The sequence below is a fragment of the Heliconius melpomene genome, chromosome 20, assembly GCF_056956725.1.
Source record: "Heliconius melpomene rosina isolate 202511_hmr_F chromosome 20, ASM5695672v1, whole genome shotgun sequence".
Taxonomy (NCBI): domain Eukaryota; kingdom Metazoa; phylum Arthropoda; class Insecta; order Lepidoptera; family Nymphalidae; genus Heliconius; species Heliconius melpomene.
In genome coordinates, this window is record NC_140408.1 from 3136185 (window position 1) to 3157648 (window position 21464).

Below are 21464 nucleotides of genomic sequence, written 5' to 3' on the forward strand. Positions count from 1 at the left end.
CGCTTTCAAAGCAAAAGTTATGTTTTGTGCTATTTATTTCAGCGTTTGACATTGACGTGTTGGGTTGATATTTTTTTTTCGTAATGGTCGTCTGATTGGAAATGTTGAAATTTTAAATATATCAAGAAGTAAAGGAGAGTTCCATTGTTTTTTCTTTATTTTGCTGTGTAACTTCATGTAGAGAGACAGAGGGAATCTAGAATTAATATTAACATTCATAACAAATTATACAAAATTCTTAGTTATTTCCGTTTGACATGAGGGACGAAGCCGTAGATAAAAGCTAGTTAAAAAAAGAATCGTAAGTAATCTTGCCACGTAAATTGTTATATCATTTAACCAATTTTAATTGGATTTCATTTAACTCTATGGGTTCGATTTCTGTCTATTCTGTATGAAAGGCTCTTGCGCTACCTAGGGGTAGAGTTAGTTTAATTTTGTTAAGTAGAGATAGAAGATCAGTTAGTGGAGGTGAGTATTAAGGCACATTTTTAAAAGGGGCTTCTTAAGCCTACAGTTGGGTCGCAACTGCCAGGCATCGCTCCGCGCAGCAGCACGATGGGCAGGTCGAATCCATGTGCTGCTAAGCCAAGTATCTTCTCAAGATATTCGCAATATCTGTAGTAATATGTTGAAAGTATAGACCCAAAATATGCACTACCACTTGTTTCTGTTCATTTTATTTAGTTTTTCGTCAATATTTAGTGATGATCGAAATTTTGTGTGTTTGTTGTTCATTTCAATGTATTTAGACGGGAATAAATATATACTATCATGAATTAATAGAGAGTTATTTTAGCTTTGTTTATTTATTGTGTTACTGAGCAAATTGATGCTCTGAATACACACACAGGCAATATATAATTACACCAATAATAAAAACTAAAAATTATAGAGGCCATGGCAAACGCGCACAAGCGTGTAAACGCGACAGGTTTGGGTTCGGTTCCTACGCGAGGAAATAAAATAATTAGTATTTTCATTTCTTCGCTCTGATATAGGGGCAGACCGCGGCGGAGAGCTCCACCACTCAACACGCAATGCCTGCAAAATTTGGTGGAAAGTGGGAAATAGAGTGTCTTAACCCTAGACTGTCTGCCTAGCCTGCTACGTGAGGGACACAGCGTGAAGCTGAAAAAAAAAAATAATGTCATATTTTGTCCGCTAGTGTAATTACGACGGTCGTGAGTTATAAAGCAGTAAAGTACTTTACACATTCTGATGTTAATTGATTTTAGTACCGCTTAAAGTCCATTAGCTTAGCTGGTTGTGCACAGCCACTGCACCTGAAAGCTACTTACAAGTATTACTCTACCCTCAGCATTTTGTTCATTTTAAAACATATGTAGTTTATTTTAAATGGGAAAATTTTGGATATTTGCATTAAGCAGCATTATGTTGAAAAAAAGGGCAAATTTTAGATCTGGATGATGAAGCAACTAATCTAAAAGAAGAAGGTGAACACCGGATCTGGCTTCTGGAGGGACTGTTGGTCGTCCTCTAAATCGAAGGTAAAACAGACTCCATCCAAAATCAACAGGAATATTTTGAAAAGTATTAAAACAATTTACTAGAAAATAACAAAATACAAAACGACAAATGAGAAGAGTAAAAAAGTGCACGGACGACAGCAGTATGTGGAAATACTATAGAAAAAAAGAGAATAACATAAATATTTACAGTTAATTAGAAAAAAAATGAATGAAAATGACTATTGAATACAAAGGAGAAAAATTACAAACGCACAGGTTAAACAACTTAGTAAAACATAACGTAGAGGTAGATAGAAATCTAAAAAGAAATTCCTTTACGGAATGCAAAATTCAATTAAGGAAGAAATGGGATGTCAGAATGGATAAAAAGCTTTATTTTTTCCCTAAAATGATAGCGCGGTGCTATGGCGGCTTAGTGGATACGTCTCTACCTGAATGTACAAAATAAAAGTGGAGTATAGAAGTGTCTTAACAGTGGATTCCCCATAAGAAAATTAACTCCCTTGACAGTTTGTCCTACCTAAACGAAAGTTACAGTTCATATAAAAATAGCTTAATCCATACCTATATTATAAATTTGAAAGTAACTCTGTCTGCTTGTCTGTCAGACAGATGATCTTTTACGCAATCAGGGCAAAACCGCTAATTCAATTGTGATAAAATACTCATATAGAGGTCTCCGGATGAACATAGGATACTTTTTTTCTCATATTTGTAATATTATCGATATATACCAATATATTAAAATACTTAAAATTTGACATGCAATTTATTTCACCATGTTAATAACAATCGTGGCTATGCGACCGTTGCTAAGCAACGATTTGCAAAGTTTATTGTTAGAAAACGTCACCCAAAATGAGCTTGCTTAACTCATCTCTCTATTGAAAACTGTAAATAATTTCATAAATATATTTAATAAATATTCGTATAGTTCAAGCGGGCGTAGCCGCGTTCTGGTCCACTAGTAGTTATATAAATTATAGATTTGTCTAGGTATTAACCAGAAATCGATATAAAGTTGACGCCTGCCACAATTTTATCAACAGTTAAATTGCGGCTTTCGATGTAACACTGTAGTAAAAGTTTATATTAAATTTAAATATGTTATAATATGAACTTATATTATAATTACACTACAATATTGCTTGGAGTCTGTTTTTATTAATTAGTTTTGTTATTTTAATTAGCTCTACAATTTGAGACGTAAATTAATTACTTAATTAATTTCCAATAATATCATGTATCTGCTTTATTTTATTTTTTAAGGCTATTATTTATAAGGCTGCTGAGGTGCAGTGGAACAAGCACATGGCTTTAAGCGTGACGGTTGTGGGTTCAGGATTAATTATTTAATACTTTCATTTCCTGGTTCTAGTAACAAGACAAAGCGTGAAGTTTAGCGTGAAGTTCACAAGTCTCAAAACTGTCTTAACGCTAGGAATTAACGAAACTTAACTAAACCTCTCCCAAACCCAAACCCAAAATTCCCAAAGTTCCCAAAGTTCTCCCTACCTCCTCTACTATATGCGGGATACAGCGTATAGTTAAAAAATAATAACTTACTTCTGAACTATAAATGTCCGTGAAATTAATTTCATTACTTGAATAAATAACCCGCAAATACTTGAATTCCACATTTTGAGCTCGAGTGTCCCACACTTGACGGTCTCATATAATATTTACTTTGATTTAAGTGGTTATAAACTAAATACAGAAAGCTATTGCAAAGCTACAGATTAATTAAGGATATATGTAATTAAAACAACTTCTTTTAAGCGGAAATTATGATATTAAACGAAATATTTAATATTTCCATTTTCTCCGTTCCGGTGTCGAGAAGTGGGAAACAGAGTGTCTTGACACTAGGTTCTCTCTGCCTAACCTGCTGTGCGCGGGATATAGCGTGAAGTTGGTTTTTTTATAAAGAAAACTATCTTCATACATTGTTTTTTTAAAAAATGGCATCTACAATTTTATTATAATTACAATTTTATTTTTGAGAAAATGAACGAAAAATTGTAGTTTATGCAGAAATAACAATAATTCAAAAGCTCCGAATAACATTCTAGACTTCTTTGTGTATTAGTCGACCGCAATTGTGCTTAAGTTTTTCTTTATACTTTTCTCTTTTTTCTTTGTCTTTCATTTTATTTGAATGTTCAAAGAAATGTTTGTGAAGTAAAATTATGAAAAAAAATATATATTAAATATATAAAAATAGTTTTGAAAGATGTGGGCTTAAAGTCATACATATAAATATTTATTTTAGAAAATGAAATCGTCCAAGCGCTCTGTACACTAAGCTATACGTTCTTATCAAACTACGTCGAAATTCTTATACGGTCCCTCTCTTAGACGGTTCCAATAGGTGCGGGTTCAAATCCCTCTACGTTCAAATTTTTATACTTAAGAGTTTATTTGGTAGAACACGCTAATTTTAAGAACTGCTTATATTTTATCACCTTTTTTTTGTATTTTCTAGTTTGGTGTTATTTAGCTGTGATACAGAAAGCACTTAGCAATTTGAATTTCATCATCACTTTCAGGTTTTTCTTCTGCCCCCCACGTTCCACTAAAATCTAGAGGCATTGGATGGTAAGTTGCGAATATCAACCAGGTGCTTTTTCTTCGCCAACAGGACGAAGAAAGGAAAATGTAAAATATTTCATTTCTTTGAATCAGAATCGAACCCCAAGCTGTCGCGTTTACAGTAGCACGTTTATGCCTATGCTTGTGCTATATTATTGTACGCTATATTCCAATTAAAATATATTAAAACTGATAACAATCTTATAAATATACAGAATAACATTGAATTTGTTAATTTATTTGATTAGGCGAAGAGCTTTCTGTCGCCATAACTTTGGAAAACTTTATAATTTGACATAACTGACTGCTGTGTTAACTATGTAACTTGTGGGAGAAGTTGTCTCTTAGCTGTCTCCAATATTTATATAGTGGATTTTTTACAAAGTATACAAAAACAACATTCAAATTTAAGTATACTGTAGATATAGTAAGTAAATGGATAATAAAAAAATAAAGATTTTTATATAATTTCTTAGTTATGATTTTTTTTACAAAAAGTGAGTAAAATAATTAGTTCATTGAGTAGGAATCGAACCCACAATAGAAGCGTTAACAGTCACACGCTCTGTGCTCATGCACCGCGACTGGCACACACATTATGTGTAAATAATAAACATATAAATATTTTTGTACATCTTATATAAAGAATTATTATGTATTAATAATAGCTCCACGTAAACGTATATTATAATTAATAAATAAAAAATATATATAAAAAAACTAAATACTAAAGATGAAAACCAATAACCCAAAGTACCAACACCAGTCAAAGGTTCACCGACTCGATCAGTGTCGATCACAAGCCGTGAACCGGCAGCTCATACCATTACGCACAATGACACGCGGACGGAGATGGGCTATCAAATGATAATGGATGATCTAGGGGCCTGGGCAGTCCGTGTCGATCTGCGAGAGAGTAAAGATACTAATAAATATATAGAAAAAATAGAATTAAATCACTCTACAAGTAATATTAGAATTGAATTGAATTATGAAAGTTGTTGATTCAAACATTGTGGAATTGGTTTTTGTGTGTGACTTTATTGGTGTGAAGTGCTAGTCTGTTATAATAATTAATGGTAAGGTGTGTGTGTGTGTATTTTGTTTTATTTATAATTGTGTGACGTAATGGTGTTTATTTCTACATTTTATAGTTTATTATGAACTTTTTTAACATATATGTTTTGGGGTATAGAGATAATATAGTATATTTGTCTTGGGTTAAGATATCATGACCTTGTTGATTACTCGATATGTACGCAATATAACTAATATTAAATATAGATTTTAATGATGACTCTACAGAATCATTGTTATTCTAGGTTTTATTCTGCATATGGCAGGGTAGGCAAGAGCCTAGTGTTAAAACTCTCCGTTACCGCTTTTGCTTTCCGCTCAGTTATCAAAACATTGTCTGCTGAGTGTGCCAGAAGGAGGAAATGAAAATATTAAATATTTTATTCCGAATGTGGATCGAACCGACAAACCGTTTCTTAAGTATATTTATAAAATGTAGTCGTTCAAGCACTTTTTAGTGATCCGTTCACACCTTATATTTGTATTTAAACATATATTTGTATTATACATTAAAATATCAACAGCAAAATAGATATTTACATACAAAATTATGAAGTTTAAACATATTAATAAATCCACAGACAGACAGATAGACGAGCACTCGCAGCTTTTACTAAATAATACACTTAAGTAATAAGTTATTCCAGACAGTCCTAAACAAACTTTCATATAAATTATGTACATATACAGGTATGGGCACTCACCAGGTGATGTATAAATAGTTGGTTCAAGAGTGTATTGTAGACAGAATTGCGTTTAACTTCGCAGTATTTATTTACTATTGAATTTGCTAGGTGTTCTGTACACATTCAAATATATGTACGTGTGAATTTATTTATGTTATAGGTGAACTGAGTGGAAATTAATTTAATTCTCGTCTTTCTTATATTATTGTATTATTATTTCTGTCTTCATGAGTACCTACGTCCTATAAGTGACGTCCATGCAAAATTTAAGACTCCTAGCATTTGTAGTAACGAAGTTTCATACAAACTTTCACCCCAAAAACAACTCCTTAGAAGTCGAATATTGCAAATTCCCGTCTTAGCGAGCACCTACGTCCTATAAATAGCTCCTATGCAAAAGTTCAGATTCCTAGCACATGTAGTTTCTGAGATTTCGTGATGAGTGAGTGAGTGATTTTATATATATAGTTATCCATATATAGAAAGACGAGAGTTACATCTCTACTTAAATAATTTCGCTGAGTATCGAATTTATAAAGTTTTTTTTTTTCTACTTATATTGCAAAGATTTATTTACAAAGGTTTATTCATTATTAAAACTTTTAACAACCACAATTTTCTTAAATATTTTATGCGTTAAGCATTAATGAGAACTAGTGGATTTTTTATTATTCTTTACTTTTCTGATACAATGAAATTTTATATTTTAAAAATAATAATTAATAATGAATTACAACTATATACATTATTTTTTTTTATTTATTGTTCTGTTTCGTAGAGGTAATGCTTAAAAAACATTTGGTTCAACCAAATTTTCTCTACAAAGGTACAACTTGGAATATTAAATATAAAAATCAAAGGAAAATAGGAAAATATATTATACGAAAACATAAAAAAAGTAATCATATATATCTATCTATATTTAGAAATACAAACATTATGCCCTTTATGAAATTGTAGGTACGTAACAACAACACCATATGAGTTTCCCAAAGGTAATGCTATCTGAAACACGTACGACTATTTTCCATTATCGTAACCGTAAAATGATTTTCCTTATATTACTCGTACATTCATATGTGTTTTCCTGTTTTGCGAAGATAATATAAAATGTTATATTAAGTTTATTATATTTTGTTGCATTTTGTTTTGCTACAATTGAAAATATTTATAATTCAAATGAAAGTTTTAAAACAAGAGAATTGGGTGTTATATTTAGAATATATATAAAGTAAATAATAAACATTATCTTCTTCCTCCTGGCATTAATCCCGGATATTGCCAGGGTCTGCCCTTTTACTCAACCTACTCTACGTTGCACGGTCTTTTGCGTCCTCGGTGGTTAGACCATTGGCTCTCATGTCCTGCATCACGACATCCAACCAGCGCTTCCTTGGGCGTCCGGGAGGTCTCACTCCAGGAACTGATATAGCTAGCCACTAAATAATAAACATATATCATATTATAATTTTAAAATACTCATCATTTGGTAAAATTATTTTTTTGGAAATTCGTATACTATATGTATTAAATAGTTTTTCAAAACATCTTAAAAAATATTTTTTACATACAAAAATTACACAACAAAATTTAAAGCTTATATTATTTAAAGTAATACGTTTTTCTTTTCCAATTTGATTACAATACCTATTTTTCAACTCTTGACATATATGTAATTTAGCCAAAAAATTTCTTTCCTGTATTTTATATAACCTTTTTTAGTTTGACGCGTTTTAGTTAGATTTTACATCTATCTAATAGTATACACCTACTTTAAATAAGCTTTTTCTTATTTAGATCAAATATAACGTCCCATTTAATATGGGACATACATATATTAGGGAAAGAAATGATATAAAATCTACTTATTCAAATTAGAAACAGAGCACTTAAATATAATGCACAGTATAATATGCTAAAATTCGCATTACTTTGAGTTCTAATATATTTGTTACCTTATTCGTCGTTACTTATCTTAAAGCTTTTATCTTTTTTGATGATGATAGACTTCAAAATCTGTATTAATTGTAGATTTAGAATTATCTACCCTAGTAATATATCCTATATATTACAAGGGCTTAGTAAGTAAAATCATAAAAATATATTCAACTGAACCTGGGAACCTAGTGTACCCCACTTTCCACTGAATTCTGGAGGCACTTCCTGTTGAGTGCACTCAACGCAGCGATTTTCCCTGTTACCAAAGCGAAAAAAATAAAATAATAATAAATAATAATTCCTTTCCCCAAATGGGAATCGAACCCACTACCGTGCCTTCACTGTCACATGCTTGTGCCACTGCACTAGACCGCCTCAGTCAAATATGCCGATTTATAATAACTTTGTAAAGAAAAGCAAGAAGTGGTATGTAATTTTATATAAGTGAATACTTAAGAGAAGATTTAAATTTCTTATAAAGCATCTTTTACAACTCCAAGACGTTCGTTGGTATGAATTTTTGAACGATCCTAAAATAAAATTTTAATTAAGAAGAACGGTAATCCAAGCTCGTTGTAAATTCTAAGAGGCGTAAGCGGTTAATGGTGTTCAATGTTTCATCTCAGCTTGTGTTTGTTCAATAAAATTTATAATAAAAATGAAAATCTTTTAACATTTATAGACTTAACTTGAAATTCTAAATATATTTCGATATGTATTTTAAGTCTTCTAAAAATAAAGAACTTTCTTTACCATTTAGTTTAGTTGGAAGGTATTAACTAACATATGAAATAAGTTATAGTATATATTACTCCATACTATAATATTAATAATGAAGTAGTTAATTCACTTCATGTGTACATTGCTACTTTAGCGAATATATTTACTTAATCGAGTTATAGGGCGATATTGTATAACTAGCAACCTGCTCGCGGCTCCGCCCGCGTGAAATACATATTTAAATTAATCAGCGTCACATTTGCATCCCGCCCACAGCAAGGTAGGCAGAGGGAACCTAGTGTTAAGACACTCCTATCCCTACTTGCCGACAAATTCTGGAAGCATTGAGTCATGTGTGTTGTGCGTCGCGGGAGACGCAAACGCGGAACACAACGCCGTGCCTTGTCTTGACACCAGAGGGAAGAAATGAAAATATAAATTTAAATAAATATTTCATTTCCTCGAATTGGAATCGAACCCACAACCAGTCGAATTTACAGCCACCCTCTGTTCCCCTGTGTCACGACTGGCCTCGACAGATGCCCTCAGTAATAGTTTCTCGTATATCTTCCATGTACAGACAGCAATTAATTACAATTTTACTGTATGTATACATTGACATCGATTTAAGACCCTCTTGTAGTATACCTAGAAAGAAAGAGGATAAGCATAATCCTCACCTTAGTTCTAGATTTGCGTGCGCAACTTGCGTATTCCGTCATAATATTTTACCTTCATTGGATCATGAAATATGACTTGCTATATGTATATAAGTATGTATATTTTATAGGTGGTATAAAAACAAGTATTGTCTAATTATACATTACTCCTAACAAAATATTTTGTACATGTTAATTTTTTGTATTATTATTTTAGTTCGGCGGAAAGTGGGGAACGGAGTGTCTTAACACTAGTTTCTCATTGCCTACTCTGGTGTGTGCAGGTCAATTAATCAAGCGTGAAGCTGGTTTGATTTGATTTTTTATTATTTTTGTTCTGTACATGCATTCAGTACATATTTCTCTCTATTTCCACATAGACAGATATTTAGATAAGTATACTATAATTTTTCAAGATATACTAATTAAAAAAGATGTAAATTGCTTATAGGGCAAGCAGAGGATGTTTAAAAATATGACCTAGTGCTCCATGACCGTGGCAGACCTCACCGTAATCGCCGACCTGACACGCACAGAAATAAATGTGAGTATTAGATTTTCTATCACAGTGTTACCTATAAATTATATTTAACCAACCCTACGAGAACCCTATTTTACTGTAAATGGTGCGAAAATGCTTATCTTGTAGCATTTTCCTTCCTATTTCTTCTTGGTTCCCTTTACCTACTAATGCGAAAAATAAAAAAAAATATATAAATATTTAAGCGGTGTTTTTTTAACGTTTCAATAAACTTTCAAAAAATATGAAATTTCAATTAAAAATCCAAATTAAAATCAAAATTCATATAAAATATTTCAAATGAACAACAATAATAATAACAGCTAAGTTTCCTATATAAAATAGAGCAATATATGTCCGTACGTAAATAATTAATATAAATTATTTGGCTGGCTAACCTTGAGGTGTTCTTGCGTGACCCGACCTTCGTAACCGGAAGTCGTATCGCGGCTCCAGTATAATACGTAGCTAGGTAGCTATACTGAACCAGCCCGCGCCGCTTTGAGATTGCTATCTGAGCAATTAATATGGGAATTTCTACAATAGGACAGAATGTTTTAGTCAATTATTTCTTCTTTTACGTCTATATTATGAGCTTTTTATTTTTATTTTACTTTATTTCGTTTGTTTCGTTGTTCGTTTTTATGAATAATCTCAATTCCTTCATTCTTAAACAAAATTTCTCTATATTCAATTTGTCACACTTTTACTAAAGCTGTTATGCCTAAACGGGAAGTGTAATAAATATTATAAGCTTATTTTAAATATATAATTCCTCTAAAAGTTCACAAACCTTAGCTTAAATTATATACTTGTACGAGTATGTACATATATAGTAGTAGCGTGTGTAACTTAATTATTTATATAAATTGGAAAACCCACCAATTAAACGCTCTTACCCGACTGCGGTGAAACCCTAAAGAGGGGTTGTATTTTCAGAGCGTATTTACATATGTATGTCCGAATGTGTGTACGTTGAGGCCAGTCGTGGCCCGGGGGGCACAAGCGTGTAAATGTGACAGGTTTCGGGTTCCTTTCCCACTCGAGGAAATGAAATATCTAATATTTTCATTCGACGTATTTCCTATTTCAGAAATCCAAAGTGCGGCGTTGAGTTTCGCCATTCAACACGTGACTTTGTATTTCGGCAGTTTTTTCAACATCGTTTCTGCTTGCCTTTTAATAAAAAATAACGATAAGAAAAAGCGTGAAACAGACATTTTAAAGCAAACCGCTAAAAAATAATTACGAATGATGCGATAATTACTTCTAATTAAGTAACATAAAGTTACAGATCCTTACTTAATTTTCATTTCTTAATTCTAGTGTAAAAAGTAAAAGTAAAATATTTTTCATAAAAATATTATAAGCCCCTAAGGATAATAATTCATCTATCAACGAATCTTATAATTTATAAACTAGAGCTAGATTATAAAGTTCAATTTGCCGCTACGAAAATTAAATGTCATAAAAATATATTTTTTTTTTCGTCAGCTTCCAAACCTCTTAGGATTTGCAAGCTCTTAACAAAGTTGTTTATGAATAGGAATATATTTTTTGTTTTCAAAATGTTTTATCTTGTATTTAATTTTTATTATTTTTCTTTTCAATGCTTCTTTTTGCTTAGTGTTCCTTTTGAAATAATTCGGCGTTTTGTAAAATTAACAGTGTAAGATACGTGTGCACATTTTTCGTTATTAGTAATTTTTTTCGTTATTAGCAAAAAATATTTAAAGTAATTATTTATTATAAATATATTATTAAAATAAGATTAAATTATATAAATAACTATATTTATTTTATCCTTTTATTTTCCCCATCTAGATTAATGAATATATTCACTTTTAACTCAATTCTTAAGATATCTTACTCAGGTATTCCAAGATGTTACCACGTTGGATGCTGTTTTGCTGCGTAGTACTGTTCGCAAGGCCAGTACACCCACAGGGAGCTCAGCAGTGCCCGCCGCAGAACACCATCACGCCTTGCACCTGTACCGTGAAGAAGAACGGTCTTGACATATTATGCGAGTTTACGGAGCAACAACATATACAAAAGGTACATTTATATTACTAAAGTTTTATAAATAATTTGATGAATATTGATCTCGAGAATTAAATTAAAAATAAGGCTTCATTCAATAATGAACAACAAAAATGAAAATAATTGAAGTAATTAAAATAAAAAATAAAAAAAATATTACCGTAGCATTTATGAAGAAAAAAAAAAAGCTTTCCATTTCAAACAGGATTAAAAAAAACTAATTTCATGCGCATAGCCAATTTGGCGCCAAAAAAGACGCCATTTTAAAACAATAATTTAATTATTATCTATTTAATTATAATTTGACTTTAGTATAAATAACACTTATAATAAAATTCATTTTCTTTTAAGGCGATGAACACACTACGATCGAAGCCTATGATCATATTTTATCTCAAGTTACGTCATAATAACCTTGCGAAGTTACCTTCGTATATATTTTTAAGCCTGGATATTCGCCATCTCACCGTACATAACAGCAGTTTAGCTGTTATAGAGGATTCTTCTTTAAGTTCTATTGGTAAGTGAAATGATCTTCGGTTATTTCATGTTCTTATATAAAAGATGGTTGATAAATAATCAAAATGAGAGAATCCTAATGCAATGGATATGTATGTAAGTCGAAAAAACAATAATTTCATTTCAACAAATAACTTATTAGGTGCTAATAAATAACGTTGGCGTACAGAATAGAATAGAATAGCGTATAGAATGTATAATTTTTAAAAATTTTATTAATAAAGTTAGCAACTTGATATTTAAAATAACGATTACACCTAAAATTGCATTTTCCTTTTCTTTACGCAAAATGGTAACAAAATATGTAAAAATAAAATTTGGAATGAAATGTAATGTTCATCATTTTAATTAACTTAATATTTATTTTTATTGTAGACAATTAATATTAAATAATAATAATAAAATATAGTCTACAGAGTATCAAACTAATATAATTAAACAAACACTTTCGTTATTTTAGGCAACAAGCTAACGCAATTGGACGTGTCTCAGAACAATCTGGCCACGATCCCCACTTCGTCCTTCACACATCTCAACCACCTGCTCATCCTCAACATGAATCATAATAAGGTAATTGTATTATCACTGATAACACATAATAAATATTAATTAATATGTTCATTTATCTCGTGGTATTAAAAAGGAAACTGAATATTAGAGGAGACTTATTTCTATTTTGACGTATTTCAAGAGCTTCGTTTCAAGAAAAAATACGTGATGTAGGTTCGATTCCCACTCAAGAAAATACAATTTTTTAATTTTCCGATCTGGTATAGATAAAATGAGGGGATGAGTTTTGCCATTCAATCCACAATGTCCCATATTCAGACGAAAAACGGATAGTATTGACATTGGATTATCTATGCTTATCTTACTTATATGTGGAAGCTGAAAAAAATATGTAGATGTATATTTATTTATATATTTAACTATTAAATTAAGTTAAATAAACCAATGTTAGCAGAAAACATATTTTTATAGCCAATGTTTTACTAAAATATATTATGTATTTTAGTAAAACATTTTACAATAGAACTAAAATCGCATTTTCTATATAGCTAAGTACTCAAAACAAATTTTCTTTAAAAGGTGACAGCAATTCACAATAGAGCCTTCTTGGGTTTGGACACTTTAGAAATACTGACGTTGTACGAAAATAGAATATCGGTTATCGACGGCGAGGCTTTTAAGGGCTTGGAGAAGTAAGTGAACGTTTTAATTAACTGTCTTTTCAACAAAAAACAATTTAGTGAAAACGTTGCTTAAATTTTGTGAAGATTGGTGATTTTTTCTTATTAGCCATGTAAAGTTATAATAGATATAATGTTTATGTTAGTGCTAACTTTAAATATTTTCTTGGAGTATTAGAAAAACGGCGAAATCGTTGTAATCTGTATTTTCACGTATTCCCAATATTTTATATATTTTAAAGAGGTTCCTAGTGGATATTGAAAATTAAGGCAGGATATTACCTGATCAGACCCAATAAATTAAAGTATTTAAAAATATATTTACCTGTATTGAAATCGAACTTACAATCAACACTTCTCACATATACTAGCTACACAACGATGATATTAGTAAAACTAAGCTTCTCTGTTTTTTGGATTTGAACGCAATTAACTTAGTATTTGAAATAAATCATATAGTTTAATTATAATTGTAGAAAACTATTATTAAAAAATATATAATAAAAAATATATGCCGTTTACATAATTATAATCAAATTTAAATGTTGTTATATTAAAATCAGAAAGTTAAAAGGACAATAGCTATTGAAACGTAGGCCTTTTATATCGAACTCGACAGTATTCTATAAATATAATAAAATGTTTGTTTTACGACCTTTTGTAATTTTAGTAAAGCCCTTGTTCTTTGTTTGGGCCTCGCTCCTGTTGTGAAATGTCAATGTTTTATAAACGATTTCATTAAATATTGAAAAGTAATTTATAAAGTGATATTATAGTTTGGAGATACAGTTTTGTTTTCATAATATTAGTCCTTTGTTACAGAATATTTTGGATTATTTTGAATATACTTTTAGTTCTAAAAGTATAACAATGCTTAACGCTAGGTTCCTAGGTTCCCTTTGCCGAAAAAAATATTATAATGATGGCTATAATAATGATAATACTTTAATTTATATTTTAGTATTAAGCTAAAACTCCGTTATTTATATAAGTAAACTTATGTTTGAATTTAGGAAACTCAAACGTTTAAACTTGGGCGGAAACGAATTGACAGCAATACCGCAAAAAGCGCTGGCGTTGCTCGAGAACTTGAAGAAACTGGAAATGCAGGAGAACCGTATCACCTCCATTTCTGAAGGAAATTTTGCAGGTAACATTCATTTTATTAAAAGTTTTACAGTAATTTTAAATTAATTACAACTTTTCTTCTTCTAGCTTCGCGTTGTATATCGCATATAGCGAGGGTAGTGGGAACCTCAGAGCCTGGTGCTAAGGTGCTAATTCGGTTCCTCACTCTCTGCCAAATTCTGGAGGCATTGCGTGATGAGTGGTGGAACTTAACGTCGCGTTTTGCCTGCTTTGCGTCTTGTTACGTCGTTAATTTAAATTCTAATTAATTTTGAATATAATAAATCGTCTCAACGTTCTGGTTTCGCATTTCTTATTCATCGCTTTTACTCACGATATTAGTGTGGAATACTATAGAGCCAGCAAATATTTTAGCGTTAATACTAAATAATATTTTAATAATATATGAAAATTGTTATTTTAATGACCTAACTCCACTTATGAATTTCATACTTACAAAAACTTCTAAAAATTTAAATTATTAAAATTACTTTCTAGTTTAAACAAACAAATTAATAAACTATATTTAATAATTCAAAGCACTTTACAGAAGTGATTGTAATTATGGTAATTACTTCATTAAAATTAATGAACCATGTCCTACCAGTCCCTCATCGATCTTGTACTGATTAATGAATAATATGTCATTATTGACATACAGTTATATTGAAATCAAAGTCAAAATAAAAATAATTAAATCAGAAATAATTGGTAAATATCAGAGCTGGGAAAACAGTTTATGTACTTATAATTCTCCGAACCCAAAACCCGTTGCACAAAGATGACCTCGTGTCATGATTGTGTCATGCCACAATTAGGTAAAACTGAACGTTACATTTTAAAGAAGTAGAAAAGGGAGATTGTTAAATATAAATAAAATCCAATTAGTCATAAATGAATATTCATATCAAATTGTGAACCATTTATTCAAGAGAATGGAGGTTCATATCACTTCATATTTTTTAATTTAGCTTCATGCTGCGTCCCCCATTTAAAACAGGGTAGGTAAAGGAAATCTAGTGTTGAGACACTCTGTTCCCCACTGCTCGCCCAATTTTCGACATATTGCTCGTTGATTGGCGAAACACATCGCCATGCTATGTCTTCTTATCTTACCAAAGAAAATAATTATTTCCCTAGTGGGAACCCAACCCACTACCGTGACGTTTACAATCAGATGTGTCGCCGATTTTACGCACAAAACCTAACAGTTTTTATCTAGGAAAATATTTATTAGGTAATATTAATAATTTAGGATTTCATAAATTGATGGAATATTACATAAAATATACAATTCCAGGTTTACGTAACTTGGACTCGCTGGGGCTGGCGCATAACCAGCTGCGGGAGGTGCCAGCTAACGTGTTCTCGCATTTGACATTTCTCAATTCCCTAGAACTCGAGGGCAACCAAATTCAACGGATCGATGAGAAAGCTTTCGCTGGACTTGAAGGTAACTTTTTTGGAGCTTAAGATTTTGTATTGTGTCGTTTAGTTGTTAGTTTGCATTTATAATAAATAATATTATATTAAAATTTGTTTGTATAAATTAAATGTCTTTTAAATTTATCTTATAACAACAAGATTACTCTTAATAAAATACAGGCCTAATAATTTTAAGTTACTAATTCAGTTTTGTTGTTATAATATATTTTTTCAAAGAAGACAGCTTAAAAGGCAATATATTTCAAAGGCCTGTTAAATTTAAATAGATCTTGTTGATGTTACTATTTCAATGGTGTAGTACCTTCACGCAGTATACATTATGCCTACTCTCACATAATTATGGCTACTCGAGGTACTCACTTTCCCCCAATATTTGAAATTTGAGTCCTTCACGACGGCCACGATGTTGCAGCTATTTAGATATATAAATTTAATTCACATTCATTCACCACATACACTAAGAATTATATTTTGAACTAGAAAACCTCCAATACCTCCGCTTGGGCGACAACCGCCTTCACGAGATACCCTCAGAGGCGCTGCGGCCGCTGCACCGCCTGCGGCACCTCGACCTGCGCTCCAACAACATCACGTACATCAGCGAGGACGCCTTCACCGGTTACGGGGATTCTATCACGTTCCTTAATTTACAGAAGAATATGTAAGTATATTTGAAATTATTATTCTATTCTAAATGTTATGAAAGTGATGTTTCGGTTTGGTTTAATGCGCTCTGGAACTACTGTTTAGAATTAATTTCTTTGTGTTGGATAGTCCATTTGGTAAGGCTATCATGAAGCTGAAAATAAATCTTACATAAGAATAATCGAAAAAATTATAGCGAATTTTATAAGAATTTTGGTAAAGATGTTCTAGCCGTATAATTTTTAGTGGTTGACATTATTGATGACCAAAAGTAGTTAAATAATAAACAGCTGTAAAAATAAAGTAAATGACCACACAAAGAACAATTTCTTAACAAAATAAAAATCTTAAATATAATTTCTCATTAAAACTCGAAAGCGTCGCATTAATTTTCTAGGTGTCTTTACGACTGTTCTAAAGTTGGACAATATTTTATAAAATGGAACGAACTCCAAAGTAAATTATTCAAGTAATAAGAATTATTAGTGACAATAAGTTTGATGGAGACTTTCGATTTTATTATATTCATTTAGTCATTGCCATTATAACAGTGTTTTTGAAAAGTTTTCTCAAATTATACGGTTATAATTTGTTCTTAATTTCGTGGTGTATCCTACATATCTGGTAGATAGAAGGAACCTAGATACTCCGTTCCCCACACTTTCCTTCCAATTTCTGCGTGCAGTGGTGCACCCTAACGCAGCGCTTTATCTTGATACCACACTTATTTTAGCGCCTTATCAAGGCTCGAGGACGTTGAAGATTCGATTCCCAGACTTTTATTAAATACATATATGTATAGTGGAGGTTATTTTCAATTAAAAAGTTAATAAATAATTACTTTTAATTTTATTTTTAATTTTGATTAGCTAAAAGATTGTAACATAATTCTATAACGAAACTTAAAATAAAAATAATTATGTAATTTTAATATAATCTTCTAATCAAATTTTTCGTTAGACATATAATTTATTAGAGAGTGCGAAAAAATGTTAATTTGTTTCTTTATAGCTTCCTTGGGATTAGTGTTAATTTCGGACCAAGACGTACTCGATCAACATTTTTTATGATCCTAGATATAAAATCTTTCGCAACGTTGGTTTTTTATATTTTAAAAAGAGGCTTATTATTATAAGAATTTATTAATTGTTTCTTTGTAAATCTTAAATAGGACAAATATTTGATTTTAAACTATTTTTTTAATAAGACGGTTCATATTATAAATTTATTTATAGGTATCGTAATAGAAAACTAGATATTATATAACTATACATAAAAGTGATATACTAGCTTGAAGTTGAATAATAGTCTTGGAGTCTAACTCACTTGCGGTCTTCCTAGATACATTTCTACTTTACCGCCACTTCATTTATAAGCTTATATTATATGTGCACTATGAAGTATTTTACTCGACCAAATTACTACAAAATTAATGTTTTACTGAACTAAAATTTTAATTTTCTACGTATATAGTTTTTTAAATGATAAGTCTATAAGAATACAATAATAATTTAGATTAGTAAATAAATAATTGTGTGGTTAAAGCGGGCAACGCCACGAGCGTGTCGCTAGTTATTAATATTTATTAGGTACTTGTACCAATATTTTCTAATATCGAATGCTTAATAAAATCTCAAAGTACCTTATAATATTAAAAGCAATATTTCGCACGGACGCACTCTCTATTTTTTTCTCTTTTTGTCTGTTTCACAAGATGGAAATTTTCTCATTTTCATTTCTGTTAATGCAAGTTTCAAGAAATAGAAAAATATCTACAAAAGTTCAAGGGTTGTAAGTTTTTATATTTTTTATTAAAGTGCACTCCAAAGTGCTGGTTTATTTTGTATTCTCGTCGCAATTGCTACGAAACAGCGTTGCAATACATATAAAGTGGAAATTTTAACAAAACGAAACGACTAGGTCAAGGAACATCACACACAAGTTGTTTTTTCCATACTGTCTTGTACTTCTAGAATCTAGAGCATTTATAAGAAAAATTAAATAAAAAAATACTATTGTCATTTCTATGTACCTCGTGTGATATGTTCAGTATAGGCATTAATCTAATGCTACAATATCTAACTTCAAAATTATAAAATCTTTGTAAAATTATTTTGCACTTTTTAGTTCGTTGTTAGAAGTCGGTTTTTCTTTTTGTTAAAAATTTATTTATCATCTCAGCTCCACGTTGTATCCAGCATATATCCTGATACGCAGAGAATCTAGTGTTAAGACACTTTGTTCTCCACTTTTCGAGATATTGCGTGTTTAGTGGCAGAACTCAATGCCCCGCTTTGCCTTGTTACGAGAGCTACGAAAATATGAAAACATTCATAAATAATAAATACATTCCCCTGAGTAGGAATCGAACTCACAACTCTCGCGTTTACAGTCACTGGCTTGTGCTAGTGCGCTACCAATGGCCTAAAAAGATAATAATTATATAAGCACTAAGCGTCCACTAGATAGTATAGACTTTAGTATTAAGATAAGTAGCTATATAGAAAATTGCAGGAACGTGCAGTTTTACTTTATATCGTCCTCGTCCCTGAGACAGTTACTATATATCTATTTTAGTGCATTATACGTTTAACAATCAATACTTTGCACGGGGAGTGTGGGCTTTTATAATATTATCAATGTTATCTAATATAGCACGGTAGGCAGAGGGAACCTAATATTAATTAAGACAAAGTTTTAGAGTCATTGTGTATTAAGTGGCTGAACTGACCGCCGCGCTTTTGCCTCGTTACCAGAGCGATGAAATAAAAATATTAATAAACAATAATATATTACGCCGAGCGGGAATCGAATCCACAACCTTACTAATTAATTCCAATAAAAGTCCCTCTACAGAATCTCGTAACAGATCAGTATCTCATTAAAATAGGATAGCTTCAATTGAAAAGCCCTCCGTTGGAAAGCGACTGAGCAAGCGGATTGATTTTGCAATGGAGCATTGTTGATTTAGATCGCTAGTTCCATTGGATATTCCAATCAGCTAATATTGGTATAATATGTTTTGTTAAGGCCGTTATGGCGCAGTGGGAGTTATCTGTGGTTGGTTATGGGTTTTAGGTCTTCTCGGGGGATTATTATAATTAAATTGATTCCAATAAAATATTTAGGTATTTAAATTTATATTTCCATTTCTCCGCTCTGGTGTCGAGACAAAGTGTGGTGTTTATTTTCGCTCCAGAATTTGGTGGAAAGTGAGGGACGAAGTGTCTTAACACTAGGTTCCTGCCTTGGATTAGATAGGATTTTTTTTACTTTTTCTATTTTCTAAAATTTTGTGTGTGAACTTGATAGAAAAGGTGCGGTGTTGAGTTGTGACGCCCAACTCGCAAAATGGTATACGGAGTGTTTTAACACTACGTTTCCTTTACCTACTCAGATACATGTAGGATACAGCGTGAAAGTTCTATTTTCATATTCACATGACAACGAAATCGCGTTATTTCCTGCCTTTGAATAATATGATATGTGAATTTGTCATTTCCATTTAATAATTTAGAGGTGTAGTGTTACTTTAGTTAAATGTATTTCGTAATTAATTGCTAGCTATTTATTTAACGTTGCCTCGCTATTATAATATATTTTGTCATGTTGTGGGAATAATATGTGTAAATATGGAAATGTAAGTGCTACGGATGTGTTTGACTGTAAGCGTGATGATTGTGGTTCGATTACCACTTGGAGGAATAAATTATTTTCAATTTCTCGCTCTGATAACATCGCAAAGGGCGGCGTTGTGTTCCGCCATTGAATATGCAATGTCTCATAAGTTTGACGAAAATGTAATAAATATAAAAACGAGATCTTAACTCTAACTCTAATTTAACTTTAATTAGCCAAAAATTTAAAAAACATTATATTTTTTGTTATTTAAAACCTTTCATCTTGGGATTAGGACAAACACTTCTAAATTTACTTCACGAAACCAGCTGCCTTGAAAGGAGTCAATTACCCAGCTGATCTAAGTTGCACAAGTCCATTAATGAATCTACTTCATGGAACTATTTCAAGACTTAACAGATGATACCTATCTAAGTTCATATAGAGTTAATCACATAGGAATATATGAGCTCTATCAAAAAAAGAAATTGCGAAGTATTTTCATTTCTTTAATACATATTTGTACATGGTCAAATATTACGAACTACATAGTAGTTCCCATGATAAGCGCACTTAATTAAGCAAAAACAATTTTTATTACTTTTTTTTTTTATAAATTATAATTAATTTGAACAGGGTCCACCAACTACCGACAATGGGTTTCGACAACCTCAACTCACTGGAGACACTGAACTTGCAAAACAACAAGCTGCACCACATCCCCGAGGAAATCATGGAGCCTATCCTGGACACTCTAAGAGTTGTTGATATTATGGGTAAGAGAGTGTTCTATTAGGTATTAGATTAAGAGGCCTTTAAAACTGACGTTAATGATATTTTATTTTATTTAATTCCTTTGTCTTAGTGCGGGGGTTGCATTTTCATCATATCATGTTTATTCTTACTAAAATTTATTTTTGGACTCCAAGTTTTTAAGTGGAAAATAAGTGGAGAATAAGTGGAAAATTTTTGTAAAAATTTTTCCGTCTCGTAACACAAAGCGAAGGATTTTAAATTCGTTCTAGAAACTTATCTAGAAAACTTTTAATCATACATAACCATTATAAATACCTGGAAGAACGTCCAATCAAAGTTTACCAAGCTATCAATTTTAGCAAAAGATTTTAAATCGAGTTTGAATTACTTTGGTATTGGAACAACGGTCACAGTCCGATGCATATAAAGTGAAA

At 31.2% G+C, this 21464-nt stretch overlaps 1 protein-coding gene across 3 annotated transcripts in view; it reads left to right on the forward strand.

The window, feature by feature from the left end:
• LOC146527552 (uncharacterized) overlaps window positions 1-21464 on the forward strand; it is a 72964-nt gene that overhangs the window by 47729 nt on the left and 3771 nt on the right. Inside the window, exons 1-10 of one of the 3 annotated variants that reach the window (XM_085204465.1) lie at window positions 4978-5169; window positions 9617-9709; window positions 11560-11743; window positions 12080-12248; window positions 12708-12817; window positions 13337-13449; window positions 14451-14587; window positions 15866-16018; window positions 16492-16672; window positions 20911-21050. In XM_085204465.1, the coding sequence (XP_085060591.1) occupies window positions 9708-9709; window positions 11560-11743; window positions 12080-12248; window positions 12708-12817; window positions 13337-13449; window positions 14451-14587; window positions 15866-16018; window positions 16492-16672; window positions 20911-21050 (1189 nt within the window). In that variant the 5' untranslated portion in view covers window positions 4978-5169; window positions 9617-9707. Of the gene's footprint in view, window positions 1-4977; window positions 5170-9616; window positions 9710-11559; window positions 11744-12079; window positions 12249-12707; window positions 12818-13336; window positions 13450-14450; window positions 14588-15865; window positions 16019-16491; window positions 16673-20910; window positions 21051-21464 lie in introns of those variants that run through there. The other 2 variants (XM_085204463.1, XM_085204464.1) reach the window with 2 other exon arrangements.